The sequence below is a fragment of the Euprymna scolopes genome, chromosome 25 (genome assembly GCF_053919585.1).
Source record: "Euprymna scolopes isolate OS-2025 chromosome 25, ASM5391958v1, whole genome shotgun sequence".
Lineage (NCBI taxonomy): Eukaryota > Metazoa > Mollusca > Cephalopoda > Sepiida > Sepiolidae > Euprymna > Euprymna scolopes.
Window position 1 is genome coordinate 63,331,702 of NC_136506.1, and position 19,629 is coordinate 63,351,330.

A 19,629-nucleotide genomic window follows, 5' to 3' on the forward strand; every position below is an offset into this window, starting at 1 on the left:
CATTTTTTCTCAAAGAGAAAATTTATATTATCTCAACTGAATTGTTTACAGTCAACAGTTGGTTATTTTTTACAAACTATTTATAAAATATATTATTAAGAATTATTGTAACTCTAAAATTGTTTATCATCTTCTTCCCTCTCTCTCATGTTTTGTTCCATATCTTCTGTTTCTTCTTTCTCTTTTTCTCTATTAACTTCTTCTTCCGTATTCATATCTCCTTGCTCACTGCTCACATGTTTCACTACTTACCTCCCCTTCTCTGTCTCTCTCTCTCTCTCTCTCTCTCTCTCTCTCTCTCTCTCTCTTTCCCCCCTCCTCTCTGCTGATTCTAAACTTCTCTTTCGGTTCTGCAGACAATCAGTAGACATGATATCTACGCAATACCTAAAAGTGCATGATGGAGAATGGATTGGAAGCCAGTGTTTCTTACTTCCTTAGCTGAACGAATTTCATCAGAATGTTTAAAAATCCTGCAAACAAGCAGCATCTCTTCTCCGGTTGTGGTTAGAAAATAACAAACAAAAATGCAACACAATGAAAAAAAAACAAAAAAAAACATATTTCTCTTTATAAATGCAGAAAAACAAAACACGAACTTAGAAAAACTTTCTTCTCCTTTCAAAAATAAAAATATTATTTTGTGATGGTGTCTTCATCAGGGAAGAAACATCTGTCATTATCACCAAGATGATAGCTAGAGGAGGGGATATTTTAAGTTTTTTTTTTTTTTCAAGTTTCAAAGTCACTGCATATCAAAGCAGAGAGTCCCTTGAGGATCAAGTTAATAAGATGTGGATGCATGCCAGCTGAAAGATGAGGAACACTATGGAAGTGCTAATATTGATTAATAGTATGAACTGCATTTAATTACTTTTGGTGTAGTCCCTGATAGGAATTTGGTGATATTGAATTTAAAGATGATCAAGTTATAATATTTTCTTAATAAGCAACACCAAAAAAACATTTGCGTTTCTTTATGAGAAACAATTTTGATTATTTAATTTTGTTTGCATTTTTTTATTTTTTTAAATATTTAAAAATACATTTTTTTTTTATTTCATTTTCACTGCAATACTGACAGAAGGATAGGAGTAAAATACTCATCTGACAGTGTTGGGTTATCAATTTAAAAAAATTAATCTTTCCAAAAATAGCCTTTGTAAGAAATTTTTTTTTTAATTAATCATTAAAATGTTCGCTAGCTAGCACTTACAATTGTAGTAATAATAAAACTTTAATGGGATTATTCAAACTACTATTCCCATCTTGGTTGCTATTTTTCTTCATGTGCAATTTTTTGAATTTGCATATTTTTATGTCAAACTAAAGAAGTTAAACAAAAATTTAAACTGAACCCTTTATCCTATTCATGGGATTAACTTGTTCTCATTCCATCAGATGTGCCCAAGTAAAAGTGTTAATTGTAATTTTATTCTTAGTTATTATCAGCTGTCATGTAGCCTTCATAAAGCAAGGCCTCTGCAATCAAACATGATGGGACAATATGACTTGTCAAAAAGTCAGGTTTTCAATAATATATGAGGATTTTTAAAAAGTATTAGAAACCTGTAAACATTGCATTTAAAGTGAGGATGCAGAGCGGAACATGATCTGATTCGTACAGAAACTGAAATTTGATGCTAGCAGGACTAAAGACTAAAATTTGTTTATTTTGATTGCGAACACTCTGAAAAGTTTTCTTTATAAAAGTTATTAAAATAAAAGTGTACAAAGTCGATCTTTTTTCTTCTATTGATTGAACATCATTTTTTTCTTGTTCAAAGGTCAAATAATAAATGCTGATTAGTATTTAAAAAAATTATTATCCTATTTGTTGAGCAGAAAATATTGTTAGTTATGTACGTAATTACATATTTTTAAGCAGAATAAAATACTGCTGTTATGAATTTAGGGTTCAAACAGTAATTAAATAAATTAAAAATAAATGATGAATAATTTTATTAAATAATTAAAAACACAAGGATACAACACTGCAGTGATGCGACAAGGATTGTGGCTTGACAAATAGTGGAGGACCTATTAGATTAGAAATTCTTTTTTGTACACTGTTCAAAATGAAGAGGTTAGTTGTTGGTGCACCAGCGTAGATGTGTTAATAGTACTCTATGCAAAAGCAAATGGTGGCTTTGTAGAAATATGATACTGGTAGATTGTGGGAAGTTTTCTAGCCCGGTAGAAGGAGCTTACCTTCTTTGCAGCAGACTTGGCAACATCTTCTGTGTACTTATTCCATTTCATGTTGCCTGAGAATGTCAGATTACGAAGTTTGACTCTCTGTAAGTGTTGTTTTGGCAATTGATGGTTGGAAAGGTTTCTTATTCTTATTATTCTTATTTTCAAAGGAAAAGAGCTTTGTCTTATTAGCATTATGGCCCGATTCTACTACAGGCTGAGGATCATTTTCTAAAATTTAAACCATTACCTTGCATGTGTGGTTATTTGATTTAGCCTCATGCCAAGTATAAAGCATCATGTCATCAGCAAATACACCCATCTCAGATGTGATTACATAGACGAGGTTGTTTATGAAAATCAGGAATAATATAGGTTCAAGTATCAACCCCCAGGTGGACATCCATGTAAATATGATGTTCATATTATTTGGATTATTTGGACTCACCATGAGTGTTATTTTCTAAATATTTTTCTCCGTTACTTAATTTGCAGGTGCTCACATTATGTCACACATGACTAGATCAAGTCCTAAGTAATTTGCAGTTGTATTTCAAAATGTTGCCCACACTGAAGATCAACATCCTGAAGAGTGTAACTTACAAATTTACCATATACATTATCTGCTATGCCATAGGTTGTTGCAGAATAATCCAAATAATCCAAATTATTAATCCTCATCTCAAAAATTCAGAAACAAAATATGATGTTAGCTGTATAATTTGAATCTTTTTTTTTTTTTGTTAAGAAACGTTTGATTATTGTCCTCGTTCAAAAGCACAGGACACAAAATGTTTTCTGTTCAAATACTGTCTAACTAATCGGTGCTTTTACTTGTGAGGATAATATTAGCTGGATCTTAAATTTCTATGTTTTTCAATGTTAATCTCGATTTTTAAATAAGAAATAATGTATTAAAACCAATAATTTTAGTACTGCACTGGATGCCTTCATAATGCTCTGGGTGCCTCCTGAGGTTTATATATTTTCACTGCTTATTAAAAAAAATTCCTCTTCTATGGAGAGAAGAGTTAGAAACTTGCTTTTACTAGTGCTTTGGAAGTCTCCTTAATTTTATTTAGTGCTTTTGATAGCGCTCTGGAAGGCTCCTGATTTTTTTCCTTTTTCACTGATAACTTAAAAAATAATTCTATACTAGTGGGTGAGGGAAAAACATGGTTTTAGTAGTGTCCTGGAGGCGTCCTAAGTATTATTTTTTCAGTCCTCATTTAAAAATAATTTCTTTTCTGGAGAGAGTTAGAAACTTTGGTTTTAGTAGTACTTTGATGCCTCCTAAATTCAAAGCTTATTTATTTATTAATTTATTTAATAATTTAATTTATTTATGAATTAATAAATAATACTCCTCTCAATAATGAATTATAATGTTATAAATTGAATTTTTAAAAAATATTCTTAATGCTGCAATATTTTAAGTTATAAATTTATATATTTTACTAGAACATCTTGTCCTTTTCTTTTCCAGTTTTAACAACTAGTCCTTTACTTTGCCATGTTTAAGCTTAACCATATTACTTTTTATGTTCGCATTTTTCTCTTGTAATCCATGATTTTTCCAGATTTCCAATAAATTCACTTGTTCTTTGTTTAATTTCAGTCTTATTTTTTTGCCCCCATAAACATATTTGTAATAACAACGTACGGCACTCGTCTGCTTTCAATACAATTCCCCCAATTATCTCCCTTTCATGCTTTCATTCTCTGTTTCACTTGTTACTTCTCTTTTCGAAGCAGCAGTGAATTAGTAGCAACAGTAGTCGCCAAAGCACCGTGGTTGCTATAGAAACCAGTCATAAAAAGCGTTGCTCACCTCCTTACATATTTTTACAATTTTGAACACCAGAAAATTCCTCATAACTTTTGTTTTATTGAACGAAAATTGAAAAAGAAATCTTTTTACACAATATAGCTGAGAAGGTCATCTATAAACTGTAATAATTGTTTGAAATTTGATCGAAAAATGAGTGAGCGATGAAGTTCTAAATGACTAAAACTGCCACAACCATATATTCAAACACTACCATGTTTGAATGATATTTATATTAGACTTAATTTTTATCCATTATAAAGAACTATTTTCTAATGATTTTTTTTCTTGTTTCAATTTGATTTCTTCCATTCCATCATAAACCTCGAAGCTTACACTATTAAAGAACGTTTTAATAAAAAACATTTCTATTCCAACAATGAAAAAACATCTCCAAATAATATTTTTCTATTCCAATGATGACAACTTAGATAAGTGGTGCAATCTGACAAACTTTTATGGATGTTTTGGTGGGAATTACCTTTCCTCATTACACACACATTTATCTTTGCTTCACACAAACTGAGTGTCAATGGTATACGGGGGGGGGGGTCATTTGTTTCCTCTCCAAAGAATGAGTGACACATATCATGTTACATGTCATCAACAGGAAGAGGAAAACTGTGACCTTGTTCTATGTACTGTATTTTGTTGTCCTATACAAATATATTTATTTCTCAAGCTTTAAATATCTTTTTAGTTTTTGATAAGAAAATTATTTTATTGTCAACCAAACAATTGTTGGTATTTATGGATTGCATCACCCACCCCCTTTCCTTGATGCATTCATTAAACTATTGTCATCATTGAATGCGTCAAAATAGCACAAACTGGTTTGCAAACGATTGGAGTTTGCGTTATTGTCATTTATTTTTCAGCAATAAAAATGTGGGTCAGTTGAGTTTATGCTGTCAAAGTTGATCCATATAATTTTTTTTGTTGATTTTATGATTTTTTTTTTATTTGTAGAAATTTTTTTTTATAGAAATGTGCATGCACACATAAGTATGTAATTATTTATATATATTTGTCTATGGTATGGAATAAAGAATATTAATCCAAGATGCATAAAATCAATTCCTCAAACAGTTTTACAGCACTTTTCTGTCCTTTTAAGAATATGGAAATCAAAGTATAATACTACTAGAATCCTTATTCCAGTTTGGATCAAAACTCAATGCATACTTCTGATTCTAGAAAATACAAAATTTTAAGTTTAATTTTAAAGGAAGTTTTAAGAATAAGTTGAAATTCAGACAATTTTACTTAATTATTGTGTAATGATTATCAATCAAATTAAATGCAAATCTGAAATATTTGAATTTTCAAACAGTATGTTATGCTCCTAAAAACCTTTTAAAATATTTCAAATAAATTGAAATTTGAAGAATATTTATTATTTGAACTATTTGGTGTCCTCATTTTGAGTGTTATTTTCACAACGTTTCGTCATACTCTTCTGGCGGTTGAGGTTCGATCCCCAGTGTGGGTGACACTCAAAACACAATTGCGAATTGCTTAGGAATTCTATCCAGTCCTGGCCGATGGAATGAGAGCACGATTAAATTTCGAAATTCGACAAGATACACCTGAAGAAGGTAGGAGGATACATCGACCATAACACTGTGATGACAACACTTTAGCTACACGGAGGCACCTGAAGAATCCAAATAATATGAATAATCAATTCTCAATTAAAAAATTCAGAAACAGAATATTTATTAACTGATGTCTAATAGCTATTATTAAAATCAGAAGCATTTGAATTTTCATGATGGGCCACCTTCCCCTTTTTATGTCCAGTCTTTTGCACCAAAACTTTAAATTGAATATAACCTGCATTTGGAGGTCTTACACCTAGTAGATATGTTCCAAAATTCATAATGATTGGTTAATTACTGTAGAAGTACGTACTGTACAATACATACAAATAAACATATACACATATTTAACTTTATATAAATATAGATATTTAATTTATTTCCATGCAGATGTTTCAGCAAAAAGTTTGCCTTCTTCAGATATGTTAATCTTAACACAACTTTGAGCATTTCTGTACGTTGCTTGAACAACCTTCACCAACCACTTGTTTGATCCTAGTTTATGCAACAACATTTCTTGGCACGCTGTCTAAAGCTTTCTTCAAATCCACAAAAGCAAAATACAGATCATCTTACCAATGCATCTGTCTCTGGATAAATATAGCAGCAGTGAAACTTTGGCCAGGTATAAAACTAATCTGCATTTCATCTATGTTTATCTAACTTATTTACTGCTCAATTATTCTCTCAATCATTTTCAGGACTTGATCTATCAAATTAAAGTGTCTGTAATTTTATCTAGTGATTCCCCTTTTCTCTTCTAACAGTTCACAATTGTATTAAGTTCCCAGTTTTTTGGGATAACCTCTACTTTTATGAAATGATTTAAGACTGGAATGTTGTATAAGAAATAAGTAATCACACATTCTCTCACTTCAGTGTTGACTGAAGCAAAGGCCTTTTATTAATCTTCTGCTCTCGGCTTCTATTCTTTGTGCATGAACATTAGTCATCAGTGAGATATTCCAGATTCCAGTCAGTTTATACACTATGACCTATAACTTAGTCTGATCTGGTTTAGTCATCTGACTCATTCCTCATGTCTGTGATACTATGGACGCTCCTTCTTCCCACTCAGAGGCAAGACCCCTTACAATGGAAAGAAATGATTAATTAGCAAAGCAAAAGTATAGAAAGTGAGATAAGTAAAAAGACTATGAGATAGTTGCTGAGACTCTTTTAAACTCTTCAGACAGGAAGGCACTTCAGTTGATGGTCAGTTTCCAAATAGTCAGTCAAGAGTGACTGAGAAGTAGTAATTTTTTGCATATCAGTCACTCTTAGACAAAAGACTGGACATAGGATTTCCAATTTTGAGTCAATAAATTTAGGAGTCAGAGTTAGTTTAGGGACAGTTAACGATTGTTAGTGGCTCGGGGGTTTCTCAAGAGTGATCTAAGAGATTGGAGCCAAAGTTAGGCAAGAGTAGGTCAAGCTGATAAAATAATCACTGGGGGGGGGCAACGTGATTTGACGGATATAAATGTAAATAATCACTGGGGGGGGGGCAACGTGATTTGACGGATATAAATGTAAATAATCACTGGGGGGGGGCAACGTGATTTGACGGAAATAAATGTAAAGCGTTTGAGGTTCCTTTTTCTATGCTACATGACTGGTTCGCACACAACCAAAACTCAACTGATTTATATCAGCGACTTGTGTTGTTTTTATTGTAGTCTGACTATGGAGATGATCATCAAGCTACATGTGCATTATTGAACGTGTTTCAGCATTAAAATAAGCAAAATGTTTTTAGTGTGGCAAAAACCAGTCAAACCAATTCTTGGGACCATCATCTATATGCACATGCTTTGTTGAAATGCAATTGTTTTGTTGTTTCTTTTTTATAGCAGATAAACAAATAGACTGACACTTCCTTTTATCGCTATGTAAATGTTTCTTTTATTGTATTAAAAAGAAATCAAATTTTAGCATTTTTTTTTTTTTTTACAGTATGCTATATTGTAAAACTATGTTTATTACTTGTCAACCAACAAAGTATATTAAGTTACAAATATCATCTAACTTAATTACAATATATATATATATACACACACACACTAGCAGGCTGCCTAGCATTGCCTGGTTATAAGATATGCTTAAATATGATATTTTAATTCATGCAGATTGCATATTTATTATTATAGAGATAATGCTCTATCAATTATTATATTGAACCTTATCTATGGTAGTGAGATCAAAACTGAAAATATATATATATATATATGACTTGAGTACCGTCAGCTAGAATCCAAACCAAAATATGCAACTTTCTAGCCTCATTCCTTAGCCTCTGAGCTATGCCCCTCCCCACACATTTATATATATATATATATATATATGTGTAAAAATTCACCTGTCATCCCTTTTTTTAAAAGATAGAATCGCCCAAAAGTCAAGACAAGATTTTAACAAGCACAGTCAGACGGTCCACAGAATTTTATAATTATATAAATAATTCTAAAGATTGAATAAAAAGAAAAAAAATTATATAAATGGTGGGTGTTTACATGTTTTTACAACATTGCATGTTTTTGTTTATAAGCAAAAACAGTGTTGTATAATTTGAACTTGTGAACATTACACAACATTTGTATTCAATAAAAAAATCTATAATATAAATCTCACCTATCTGTTTAAATGTATGTTTGCATGTCTGACTAAAACTTTCGGCAGAGGCAGCGGATTTTCATGAGATCGGTATCGTTTTGAAGTTCGTCCCTTCAGATGACAAATATCGAAAAATTGACTAAAAACATTTATTCCTTTACCCTCAGCTGGGTACTTTTCTACAAGGAGGAGTCGCTTTTTTCGCAGATATTTTTGAAAGTCATCCCCTTTTTCCGATCGACTAGCCTTAATTTAAACCTTCACCACTTTTGGTTTGGCGATGGACACAATGGCAGAGATGTCACTTTTTTTTTTTTTTTACATTCTTTTCCTCCTTCGTGGTACGGGTTCAAGCCTTCTTGCCTACTACCACTTTTTTTTCCTCAACACACACCTCCAAAGTCCTGGGTAACGCCAGCACCCAGACTAGTATCTAATAAAGTAAAGTGAAATTTATTCTGTTCAAGTTACTAGATTAGTTGCGCAAGCAAAGTTACATGAACAAGATCATGTTGAATCGTTCAAGGTTGAGCATGGAATTTCTTAAGTTAATCTACCTTCCTAAGCAATGCCCAGACACGGGTCAGCTTGTTCTTAAATAAAAAGAAAAATCATTGTTTCTTTTTTTTTTTTTTCAGGATGCAGTGAAAATTATGGCGAAAGATTTGGTTCGTACGAGACGTTATGTGAAGAAATTCATTTTAATGAAAGCAAATATCCAAGCAGTGTCTTTAAAAATTCAGACGTTACGATCAAACAATGCAATGGCACAAGCAATGAAAGGCGTCACACGAGCAATGCAGACGATGAACAAACAAGTAAGTTCATGCCAACCAATTCAATTCTTGTGAAAAATGAAGTCATCTTGAGCAAAGAATTTGTAATTTTTATTTTGCAGCTCCTTTCTTTTTTTCTCTGAAAGTCTATGAGATAATTGGTTGAAATATGTCAAAATCCATCTTGTCGGATTTAGTTCCACTGTCATCAATTCGAGGTCAAGAAGCCTAACAATAAGCAGTTGTATTAAATGTAACTTTGTTGTGTAGCAACCTTTTCTTGAGTATCTTGATCAAAAATGAAGACTGGATATTCGCTTGTCAGAGAAGGAGTTATTCTAACAAGCTCGGTTAGGGACTAAGATTTTCCATGAGAGACACCAAGACTTAACAAAATATTGTTTTTTGGCCCGTTCTTTTAGATTTAAATATATCTATGATTCAATTAAACTTTAATCTGTTTTAGTCAGGAGTCGGCAATTTTTGCAAGAGCCAATCGAGTGTCTGTTTTTTCTAATTTTTTTAACATGGTTGCGATCATTTTTTTTTTTTTTTTTTGCGACAGACTACTTCCTTTCAGGAAATTGAATCAGAAATATTTTTAAGAGTGAAAGTCAGTTTACAGCTGTTTTAAAATCGACTTGGAAATCAATTTTCTTTTCTTTATTCTTCTTGGGTTCAAACCCATATTCTCTCCTTCCTTACTTCAGTGTGTATAGCAAATTACCCTTTAAATTAGAATAAACAGGCAGCTAGGTATCACATCTGCTGAAATCAGTGTCCAAGATGTTCAGATCTATATAATTATAAAACTCAAATGACCTTGTAACAAGTGATGTAACCCACTTTCCGGTTTACGACATCCGGTTGAGCATAAACATTAAGCCATAACAACGTAAACAAATAAACACAAATTGTTTCTTTTGCAGATTTTGACCTGCACACTGAAATATTAACGTTATTATTCCGAAATTATTATTTAACATGGGAAGAGTGGGGGTGTTTTGCAACTATTCTTTATTGCAACTATACTGTCAGTATTTTCTTACAACTAAACAACTTTAATCCGTTGACAAACATAAGAACAATTGTAGTAAAGCCAAGACTACTACTACTACTCTCTATCCATCCCTTTTCCTTCCTTCCTTCCTTCCTTCTTTTTTATTTTTTGTTTACATTTCAATATACAAAATAGTTTTGGTAGAACGGTGAATTTGTTGACAGATTTACTAATCTGTTTCAATATTAGTTTTATTTTATTTTATTTATTTAGGTTTTATTTTTTTGCTTCGGGTTTTAATTATTTTTTTTTTTTTTAGATTTTAAGTTTCTATTAATTGGTTGAAGGATTCCAATATGGGTTTTTCATTCTTATATTTCTCATCGGTAGGTTCATATACATAAATTCCATAGTTAATATAACATACTGACCCAACGGGTCGTCTAGTATATGTATATTTGTGTGTGTATATAAAATAATGTAATAAATACTGAAGATTTTGTTTAAAAAAGAAACATTTTTATTCAAACAATTGTTTTTGCCCATTTCCCATGAAACTGAACATTTCCCAAATTATATTTGCATATTATCTGAACTCAAAAACGCGGCTTTTTTGTATCTTTTTTTATTTATTTTATTTTTTTTCTTAAGTATGCATTACTTCTAGCATAGAAGTTAATACAAAAATGTAAAAAAAAAAAAAAAATTTCAAAATATGCATTTTTTTTCTTGATAAATAATAAATTCCAAAAAATGTTTTTAAAAGGCTTCATCAATGAATTTTTATATCATAAAATTAAACAAAAAATAAACAAAAGAAACCATTAACTTCAAAATTGTTCAACATAAACAGTGATAATATTTTTAAAGTTTTTTAAAATTAGCATAGAATGCATTTATATTGTTAATAACGTGTGATTTTCTGGGAGGGAAATTTTTTTTTTTTTTTTTTAAATCATTCCTAACTTCTTTATTGATAACAAACCATGAAGATAGATCTGGATGGATCTGAAAGTATTCGGGTAAAAAGTGATTATGGCAGTTACACCAGCCAGTTCTTGCTAGAAACAAGAAAACTAATTAGAAATTCGAAAATATCAGGATTAAAGTATGTATACAGGAATTTAATGAAACATGCTTAAATGAAAGAATGTATGTATTTATATATATATATATATATATATATATATATGACAAGAGTCTATATTCCAAATTTCATGATGTTGACCATCTTACAATTTATTTATTTAATTCCATTAACACTTATAGTTCTTAACGGCAACTGTTTCATAGTACAAAATTATTCATTTTATTATTATATCAATCAAAGAATTTATGTTGCCCTTAACTCATCAGAAGTTACAACTATTAATCCACCAAAAGAAAAAAAAATGTATTTGGGCATAATACAAAATCCAAAATTTGGAAGAGAAGTCGAAATTACCTTATTAGTTTGTCACGCCATTTTCATGTCAATGGAATTAAAGAAATAAATTGTAAGATCATGAAATTTGGAATATAGACTTGTCATTTGTTTGATGTATGCTCTGTAATCACATTGAGTTTCTTGTATATATAAAAAGTGAAATATAATTGATAAAATCATATTTCCACAGATATATATATATATATATATATATATATATATATATATAAAATACACACACATGTGAGAGTTACTCTTTAGATTTTCTAAGCCTATTATTATTTCATAAAATAAACTCTAAGTTTTATTTTATATGTCCTAGCAATTTTAAGAGGCTTTGTCCTGCTGTCAGACTTAAGTTGAACATAGAACTCTAAGATTTATTCTCTCTAAAAAACTATGTTGCTCCGTAGTTTTAAAATCACATTTTCATTGCTAAAAGCATAGAATGAATGGATGGATGCATCAAAATGCATTCGTGCCATTTTGCATAGCATCATTTTACCCCCCCCCCTCCCCACATTTGTTCGTCATTTATATTTAAGACTCTTAACCTTTTCTGACATTTTTGCTCTCTGTGGGTCAATAATCTTCTTACCATTCCAGTGTGATGTGGCTTTTGGAGAGAATGATAAATGTCTTGCGTATTCAACTGATTCCCTTCTTAAAGTGATTTGGTCAAAGTGGTTTTCTCTTCAGAATCTGGAGAAAACCTTTTTATTTTCTACTCAAGAATAGGATTACGTTTTTAAATTCCATCACTGCATGATATCTTGCAAAATGAGACAACAATCCACAGGTGCATTTATACAATGAATAACAACCACAAAAATACAATTTTACACTTTTACAATTTTACAATTATATAAAGTAAAGCTAGCTGCAGGTCACATTAATGATAACAAATGATTTTAAAAAAAAACAATAAATCATTCTTAAGATGTGTCTATTAAATATGTGCATTTTTTTATCAATGAAGTTATTTTCAATGTAAGTGTTACCCACCAATGGTTAAATTTTGTATTATTTGGATTCTTTGGACTACTGTTCCCATCTGGAGTATGATTTTCACAAGTTCAGCTACTGTAACCTCCAATCTTCTTCAGGCGTCTCTTGTCGAATTCGGAAATCTTTCTGTCAGACTCATAAATCTGCATGAAATTTCGATTCTAAATATCACTCGCACAGAGGATTGAACATTCAACCTTCAAAAGCGTTATCACTTACAAGTAAATCAGTTAGGATTAGGGCTTTATCTTGTATGCCATGGGTTCGTGTGAACAATTCTACTATGAATTTAGGGAACTTTAAATCTATTTTTGTATTTAGATGCACAATTCTACTACTTATGACTATAAAAGATCACGAGTAATTACTACAGATTACTATTTCTTGCTTTTCATCCTAATATTTTTTTGTTTTCCCTCCCTACCATTTCTTGTTTTCCCTCCCTATCATTTCTTGTTTGCCTCCTACCATTTCTTGTTTTCCCTCCCTACCATTTCTTGTTTTCCCTCCCTACCATTTCTTGTTTTCCCTCCCTGCCATTTCTTGTTTCCCCTCCCTGCCATTTCTTGTTTTCCCTTCCTACCATTTCTTGTTTTTCCTTCCTACCATATCTTGTTTTTCCTCTTTACCGTTTCTTTTTTTCCCTCCGTACCATTTCTTGTTTTTCCTCCGTACCATTTCTTGTTTTTCCTCCGTACCATTTCTTGTTTTTCCTCCGTACCGTTTCTTGTTTTCCCTCCCTACCATTTCTTGTTTTCCCTCCCTACCATTTCTTGTTTTCCCTCCCTACCATTTCTTGTTTTCCCTCCCTACCATTTCTTGTTTTCCCTCCCTACCATTTCTTGTTTTCTCTCCATACCATTTCTTGTTTTCCCTCCCTATCATTTCTTGTTTCTCCTGCCTACCATTTCTGGTTTTTCCTCCCTACCGTTTCTTTTTTTCCCTCCCTACCATTTCTTGTTTTCCCTCCCTACCATTTCTTGTTTTCCCTCCCTACCATTTCTTGTTTTCCCTCCCTGCCATTTCTTGTTTTCCCTCCCTGCCATTTCTTGTTTTCCCTTCCTACCATTTCTTGTTTTTCCTTCCTACCATTTCTTGTTTTCCCTCTTTACCATTTCTTGTTTTTCCTCTTTACCGTTTCTTTTTTTCCCTCCGTACCATTTCTTGTTTTTCCTCCGTACCATTTCTTGTTTTTCCTCCGTACCATTTCTTGTTTTTCCTCCGTACCGTTTCTTGTTTTCCCTCCCTACCATTTCTTGTTTTCCCTCCCTACCATTTCTTGTTTTCCCTCCCTACCATTTCTTGTTTTCCCTCCCTACCATTTCTTGTTTTCTCTCCATACCATTTCTTGTTTTCCCTCCCTATCATTTCTTGTTTTCCCTCCCTATCATTTCTTGTTTCTCCTGCCTACCATTTCTGGTTTTTCCTCCCTACCGTTTCTTGTTTTCCCTCCCTACCATTTCTTGTTTTCCCTCCCTACCATTTCTTGTTTTCTCTCCATACCATTTCTTGTTTTCCCTCCCTATCATTTCTTGTTTCTCCTGCCTACCATTTCTGGTTTTTCCTCCCTACCATTTCTTGTTTTCCCTCCCTACCATTTCTTGTTTTCCCTCCCTACCATTTCTTGTTTTCCCTCCCTACCATTTCTTGTTTTCTCTCCATACCATTTCTTGTTTTCCCTCCCTATCATTTCTTGTTTCTCCTGCCTACCATTTCTGGTTTTTCCTCCCTACCGTTTCTTGTTTTCCCTCCCTACCATTTCTTGTTTTCCCTCCCTACCATTTCTTGTTTTCCCTCCCTACCATTTCTTGTTTTCCCTCCCTACCATTTCTTGTTTTCCCTCCCTACCATTTCTTGTTTTCCCTCCCTACCATTTCTTGTTTTCCCTCCCTACCATTTCTTGTTTTCCCTCCCTACCATTTCTTGTTTTCCCTCCCTACCATTTCTTGTTTTCCCTCCCTACCATTTCTTGTTTTCCCTCCCTACCATTTCTTGTTTTCTCTCCATACCATTTCTTGTTTTCCCTCCCTATCATTTCTTGTTTCTCCTGCCTACCATTTCTGGTTTTTCCTGCCTACCATTTCTGGTTTTTCCTCCCTACCGTTTCTTGTTTTCCCTCCCTACCATTTCTTGTTTTCCCTCCCTACCATTTCTTGTTTTCCCTCCCTACCATTTCTTTTTTTCCCTCCCTACCATTTCTTTTTTTCCCTCCCTACCATTTCTTTTTTTCCCTCCCTACCATTTCTTTTTTTCCCTCCCTACCATTTCTTGTTTTCCCTCCCTACCATTTCTTGTTTTCCCTCCCTACCATTTCTTGTTTTCCCTCCCTACCATTTCTTGTTTTCTCTCCATACCATTTCTTGTTTTCCCTCCCTATCATTTCTTGTTTCTCCTGCCTACCATTTCTGGTTTTTCCTCCCTACCGTTTCTTGTTTTCCCTCCCTACCATTTCTTGTTTTCCCTCCCTACCATTTCTTGTTTTCTCTCCATACCATTTCTTGTTTTCCCTCCCTATCATTTCTTGTTTCTCCTGCCTACCATTTCTGGTTTTTCCTGCCTACCATTTCTGGTTTTTCCTCCCTACCGTTTCTTGTTTTCCCTCCCTACCATTTCTTGTTTTCCCTCCCTACCATTTCTTGTTTTCCCTCCCTACCATTTCTTTTTTTCCCTCCCTACCATTTCTTTTTTTCCCTCCCTACCATTTCTTTTTTTCCCTCCCTACCATTTCTTTTTTTCCCTCCCTACCATTTCTTGTTTTCCCTCCCTACCATTTCTTGTTTTCCCTCCCTACCATTTCTTGTTTTCCCTCCCTACCATTTCTTGTTTTCTCTCCATACCATTTCTTGTTTTCCCTCCCTATCATTTCTTGTTTCTCCTGCCTACCATTTCTGGTTTTTCCTCCCTACCGTTTCTTGTTTTCCCTCCCTACCATTTCTTGTTTTCCCTCCCTACCATTTCTTGTTTTCTCTCCATACCATTTCTTGTTTTCCCTCCCTATCATTTCTTGTTTCTCCTGCCTACCATTTCTGGTTTTTCCTCCCTACCATTTCTTGTTTTCCCTCCCTACCATTTCTTGTTTTCCCTCCCTACCATTTCTTGTTTTCCCTCCCTACCATTTCTTGTTTTCCCTCCCTACCATTTCTTGTTTTCCCTCCCTATCATTTCTTGTTTCTCCTGCCTACCATTTCTGGTTTTTCCTCCCTACCGTTTCTTGTTTTCCCTCCCTACCATTTCTTGTTTTCCCTCCCTACCATTTCTTGTTTTCCCTCCCTACCATTTCTTGTTTTCCCTCCCTACACTTCTTGTTTTCCCTCCCTACCATTTCTTGTTTTCCCTCCCTACCATTTCTTGTTTTCCCTCCATACCATTTCTTGTTTTCTCTCCATACCATTTCTTGTTTTCCCTCCCTATCATTTCTAGTTTCTCCTGCCTACCATTTCTGGTTTTTCCTCCCTACCGTTTCTTGTTTTCCCTCCCTACCATTTCTTGTTTTCCCTCCCTACCATTTCTTGTTTTCCCTCCCTACCATTTCTTGTTTTCCCTCCCTACCATTTCTTTTTTTCCCTCCCTACCATTTCTTTTTTTCCCTCCCTACCATTTCTTTTTTTCCCTCCCTACCATTTCTTGTTTTCCCTCCCTACCATTTCTTGTTTTCCCTCCCTACCATTTCTTGTTTTCCCTCCCTACCATTTCTTGTTTTCCCTCCCTACCATTTCTTGTTTTCCCTCCCTACCATTTCTTGTTTTCCCTCCCTACCATTTCTTGTTTTCTCTCCATACCATTTCTTGTTGTCCCTCTCTATCATTTCTTGTTTCTCCTGCCTACCATTTCTTGTTTTTCCTCCCTACCGTTTCTTGTTTTCCCTCCCTACCATTTCTTGTTTTCCCTCCCTACCATTTCTTGTTTTCCCTCCCTACCATTTCTTTTTTTCCCTCCCTACCATTTCTTTTTTTCCCTCCCTACCATTTCTTTTTTTCCCTCCCTACCATTTCTTTTTTTCCCTCCCTACCATTTCTTGTTTTCCCTCCCTACCATTTCTTGTTTTCCCTCCCTACCATTTCTTGTTTTCCCTCCCTACCATTTCTTGTTTTTCCTCTTTACCATTTTTTGTTTTCCCTCCCTACCATTTCTTGTTTTCCCTCCCTGCCATTTCTTGTTTTCCCTCCCTGCCATTTCTTGTTTTCCCTCCCTGCCATTTCTTGTTTTCCCTCCCTACCATTTCTTGTTTTCTCACTCTACCATTTCTTGTTTTTCCTCTTTACCATTTTTTGTTTTCCCTTCCAGCCATTTCTTGTTTTCCCTCCGTACCATTTCTTGTTTTCCCTCCCTGCCATTTCTTGTTTTCCCTCCCTGCCATTTCTTGTTTTCCCTCCCTGCCATTTCTTGTTTTCCCTCCCTACCATTTCTTGTTTTCTCACTCTACCATTTCTTGTTTTTCCTCTTTACCATTTTTTGTTTTCCCTTCCAGCCATTTCTTGTTTTCCCTCCGTACCATTTCTTGTTTTCCCTCCCTACCATTTCTTGTTTTCCCTCCCTACCATTTCTTGTTTTCCCTCCCTACCATTTCTTGTTTTCCCTCCCTACCATTTCTTGTTTTCCCTCCCTACCATTTCTTTTTTTCCCTCCCTACCATTTCTTGTTTTCCCTCCCTACCATTTCTTGTTTTCCCTCCCTACCATTTCTTGTTTTCCCTCCCTACCATTTCTTGTTTTTCCTCTTTACCATTTTTTGTTTTCCCTCCCTACCATTTCTTGTTTTCCCTCCCTGCCATTTCTTGTTTTCCCTCCCTGCCATTTCTTGTTTTCCCTCCCTGCCATTTCTTGTTTTCCCTCCCTGCCATTTCTTGTTTTCCCTCCCTACCATTTCTTGTTTTCTCACTCTACCATTTCTTGTTTTTCCTTTTTACCATTTTTTGTTTTCCCTTCCAGCCATTTCTTGTTTTCCCTCCCTACCATTTCTTGTTTTCCCTCCCTGCCATTTCTTGTTTTCCCTCCCTGCCATTTCTTGTTTTCCCTCCCTACCATTTCTTGTTTTCTCACTCTACCATTTCTTGTTTTTCCTCTTTACCATTTTTTGTTTTCCCTTCCAGCCATTTCTTGTTTTCCCTCCGTACCATTTCTTGTTTTCCCTCCCTGCCATTTCTTGTTTTCCCTTCCTGCCATTTCTTGTTTTCCCTCCCTGCCATTTCTTGTTTTCCCTCCCTGCCATTTCTTGTTTTCCCTCCTTACCATTTCTTGTTTTCCCTCCTTACCATTTCTTGTTTTCTCACTCTACCATTTCTTGTTTTTCCTCTTTACCATTTTTTGTTTTCCCTTCCAGCCATTTCTTGTTTTCCCTCCCTGCCATTTCTTGTTTTCCCTCCGTACCATTTCTTGTTTTCTCACTCTACCATTTCTTCCCTTTTCCTTGCTCTTTACGCATTTCTTGCCTTTCACTTTTTCTTTTCCTGTCTTTTTTCTTCCTTGCTTTTCAATTCTTACTACTTGTTGCCCTCCCCACCATCCCTACTTGTCTTTTTCTTCCTATAAATTTTTCTCACTTTTCCTCCTACTTTTTTTCCTTTTTGCTCCTTCCTACCATTTCTTGGCTTTTCTCCCTACCATTTTTTGCAAATCATAAATCCTTAAAAGATAGGTGGTTGTTATCGATTTCAGTGTAAGCTTAAAAAATAGTTACAGGTGGATGAATTATGTTAAAACCTTTGACTTCAAACAATGTTTTCTAATTCAAACAAGTTATTTTTTAGACTGTATTATGAAGATTATGAAATAAGATTAGATGACTTTAGCTGTTTTGTCAAAGAAAACTTTTGTCTCACTTTCCAATTTCTCTTTTCTCTTAATTCATACTTCATTATCATAAAAATAATTAGAAGTCATTTCATTAAAACAGAAACATCTGATGAGTTCATTAGAATCGTGATGAATTCAAGCGAACTCATTACCAAACTTGCACTGATTTACATGAAATTTATTTGTACTTTTATCTTTTTTTATAATAATTCCTTTAACTTTAGTATCTGTACTTGCATTTTGTTATTTTGTTGGTGTTAGTGTTTCTCAGGATGGGAAAAGAGGCAGTTGGGAATCCTAATTTGTTTTTGTTGATCTCTCATCACGTTACCCACCCACCGCCAACACGCACACATCTGTGAAGTTGTTTTTTCATTTGATCAGGTGTTGCTGTTTGTATTGTTGCAAAATTCTCTGCTGCCTTTTTACTTAAGCCTTCATCTGTGACTTTGTTCACTGATGCTTTTCACTCTAAGACATGGAAATTTCTCTCGCCGTCTACCTCCTCTCTTGGAAGGAAAAGATAATCCATTCATTATTTTTTATTTTATTGCTATTTTCAGTTAAAGTATTTTATTTTCAGTTAAAGTTTTTTATTTTCAGTTAAAGTTTTTTATTTTCAGTTAAAGTTTTTTATTTTATTGCTATTTTCACTTAAAGTTTTTTATTTTCAGTTAAAGTTTTTTATTTTATTGCTATTTTCACTTAAAGTTTTTTATTTTCAGTTAAAGTTTTTTATTTTCAGTTAAAGTTTTTTATTTTCAGTTAAAGTTTTTTATTTTATTGCTATTTTCAGTTAAAGTTTTTTATTTTATTGCTATTTTCACTTAAAGTTTTTTATTTTATTGCTATTTTCACTTAAAGTTTTTTATTTTCAGTTAAAGTTTTTTATTTTCAGTTAAAGTTTTTTATTTTCAGTTAAAGTTTTTTATTTTATTGCTTTTTTCAGTTAAAGTTTTTTATTTTATTGCTATTTTCACTTAAAGTTTTTTATTTTCAGTTAAAGTTTTTTATTTTATTGCTATTTTCACTTAAAGTTTTTTATTTTATTGCTATTTTCACTTAAAGTTTTTTATTTTCAGTTTAAGTTTTTTATTTTATTGCTATTTTCACTTAAAGTTTTTTATTTTCAGTTAAAGTTTTTTATTTTATTGCTATTTTCACTTAAAGTTTTTTATTTTCAGTTAAAGTTTTTTATTTTCAGTTAAAGTTTTTTATTTTCAGTTAAAGTTTTTTATTTTATTGCTTTTTTCAGTTAAAGTTGCCGCAAATCCAGAAAATAATGATGGAGTTTGAAAAGCAGTCTGAAATGATGAGCATGAAAGAAGAAATGATGAATGACGCCATTGACGATGCGATGGGAGATGAAGATGATGAAGAAGAAAGGTA

General features: G+C 33.2%; 1 protein-coding gene across 1 annotated transcript in view; it reads left to right on the forward strand.

Moving 5' to 3' along the window:
- LOC145247402 (charged multivesicular body protein 2a-like) overlaps positions 1-19,629 on the forward strand; it is a 91,465-nt gene that overhangs the window by 61,378 nt on the left and 10,458 nt on the right. The window contains exons 3-4 of the mRNA XM_080109104.1: positions 8,877-9,056; positions 19,496-19,626. Of these exons, the coding sequence (XP_079965230.1) occupies positions 8,877-9,056; positions 19,496-19,626 (311 nt within the window). The remainder of the gene's footprint in view (positions 1-8,876; positions 9,057-19,495; positions 19,627-19,629) is intronic.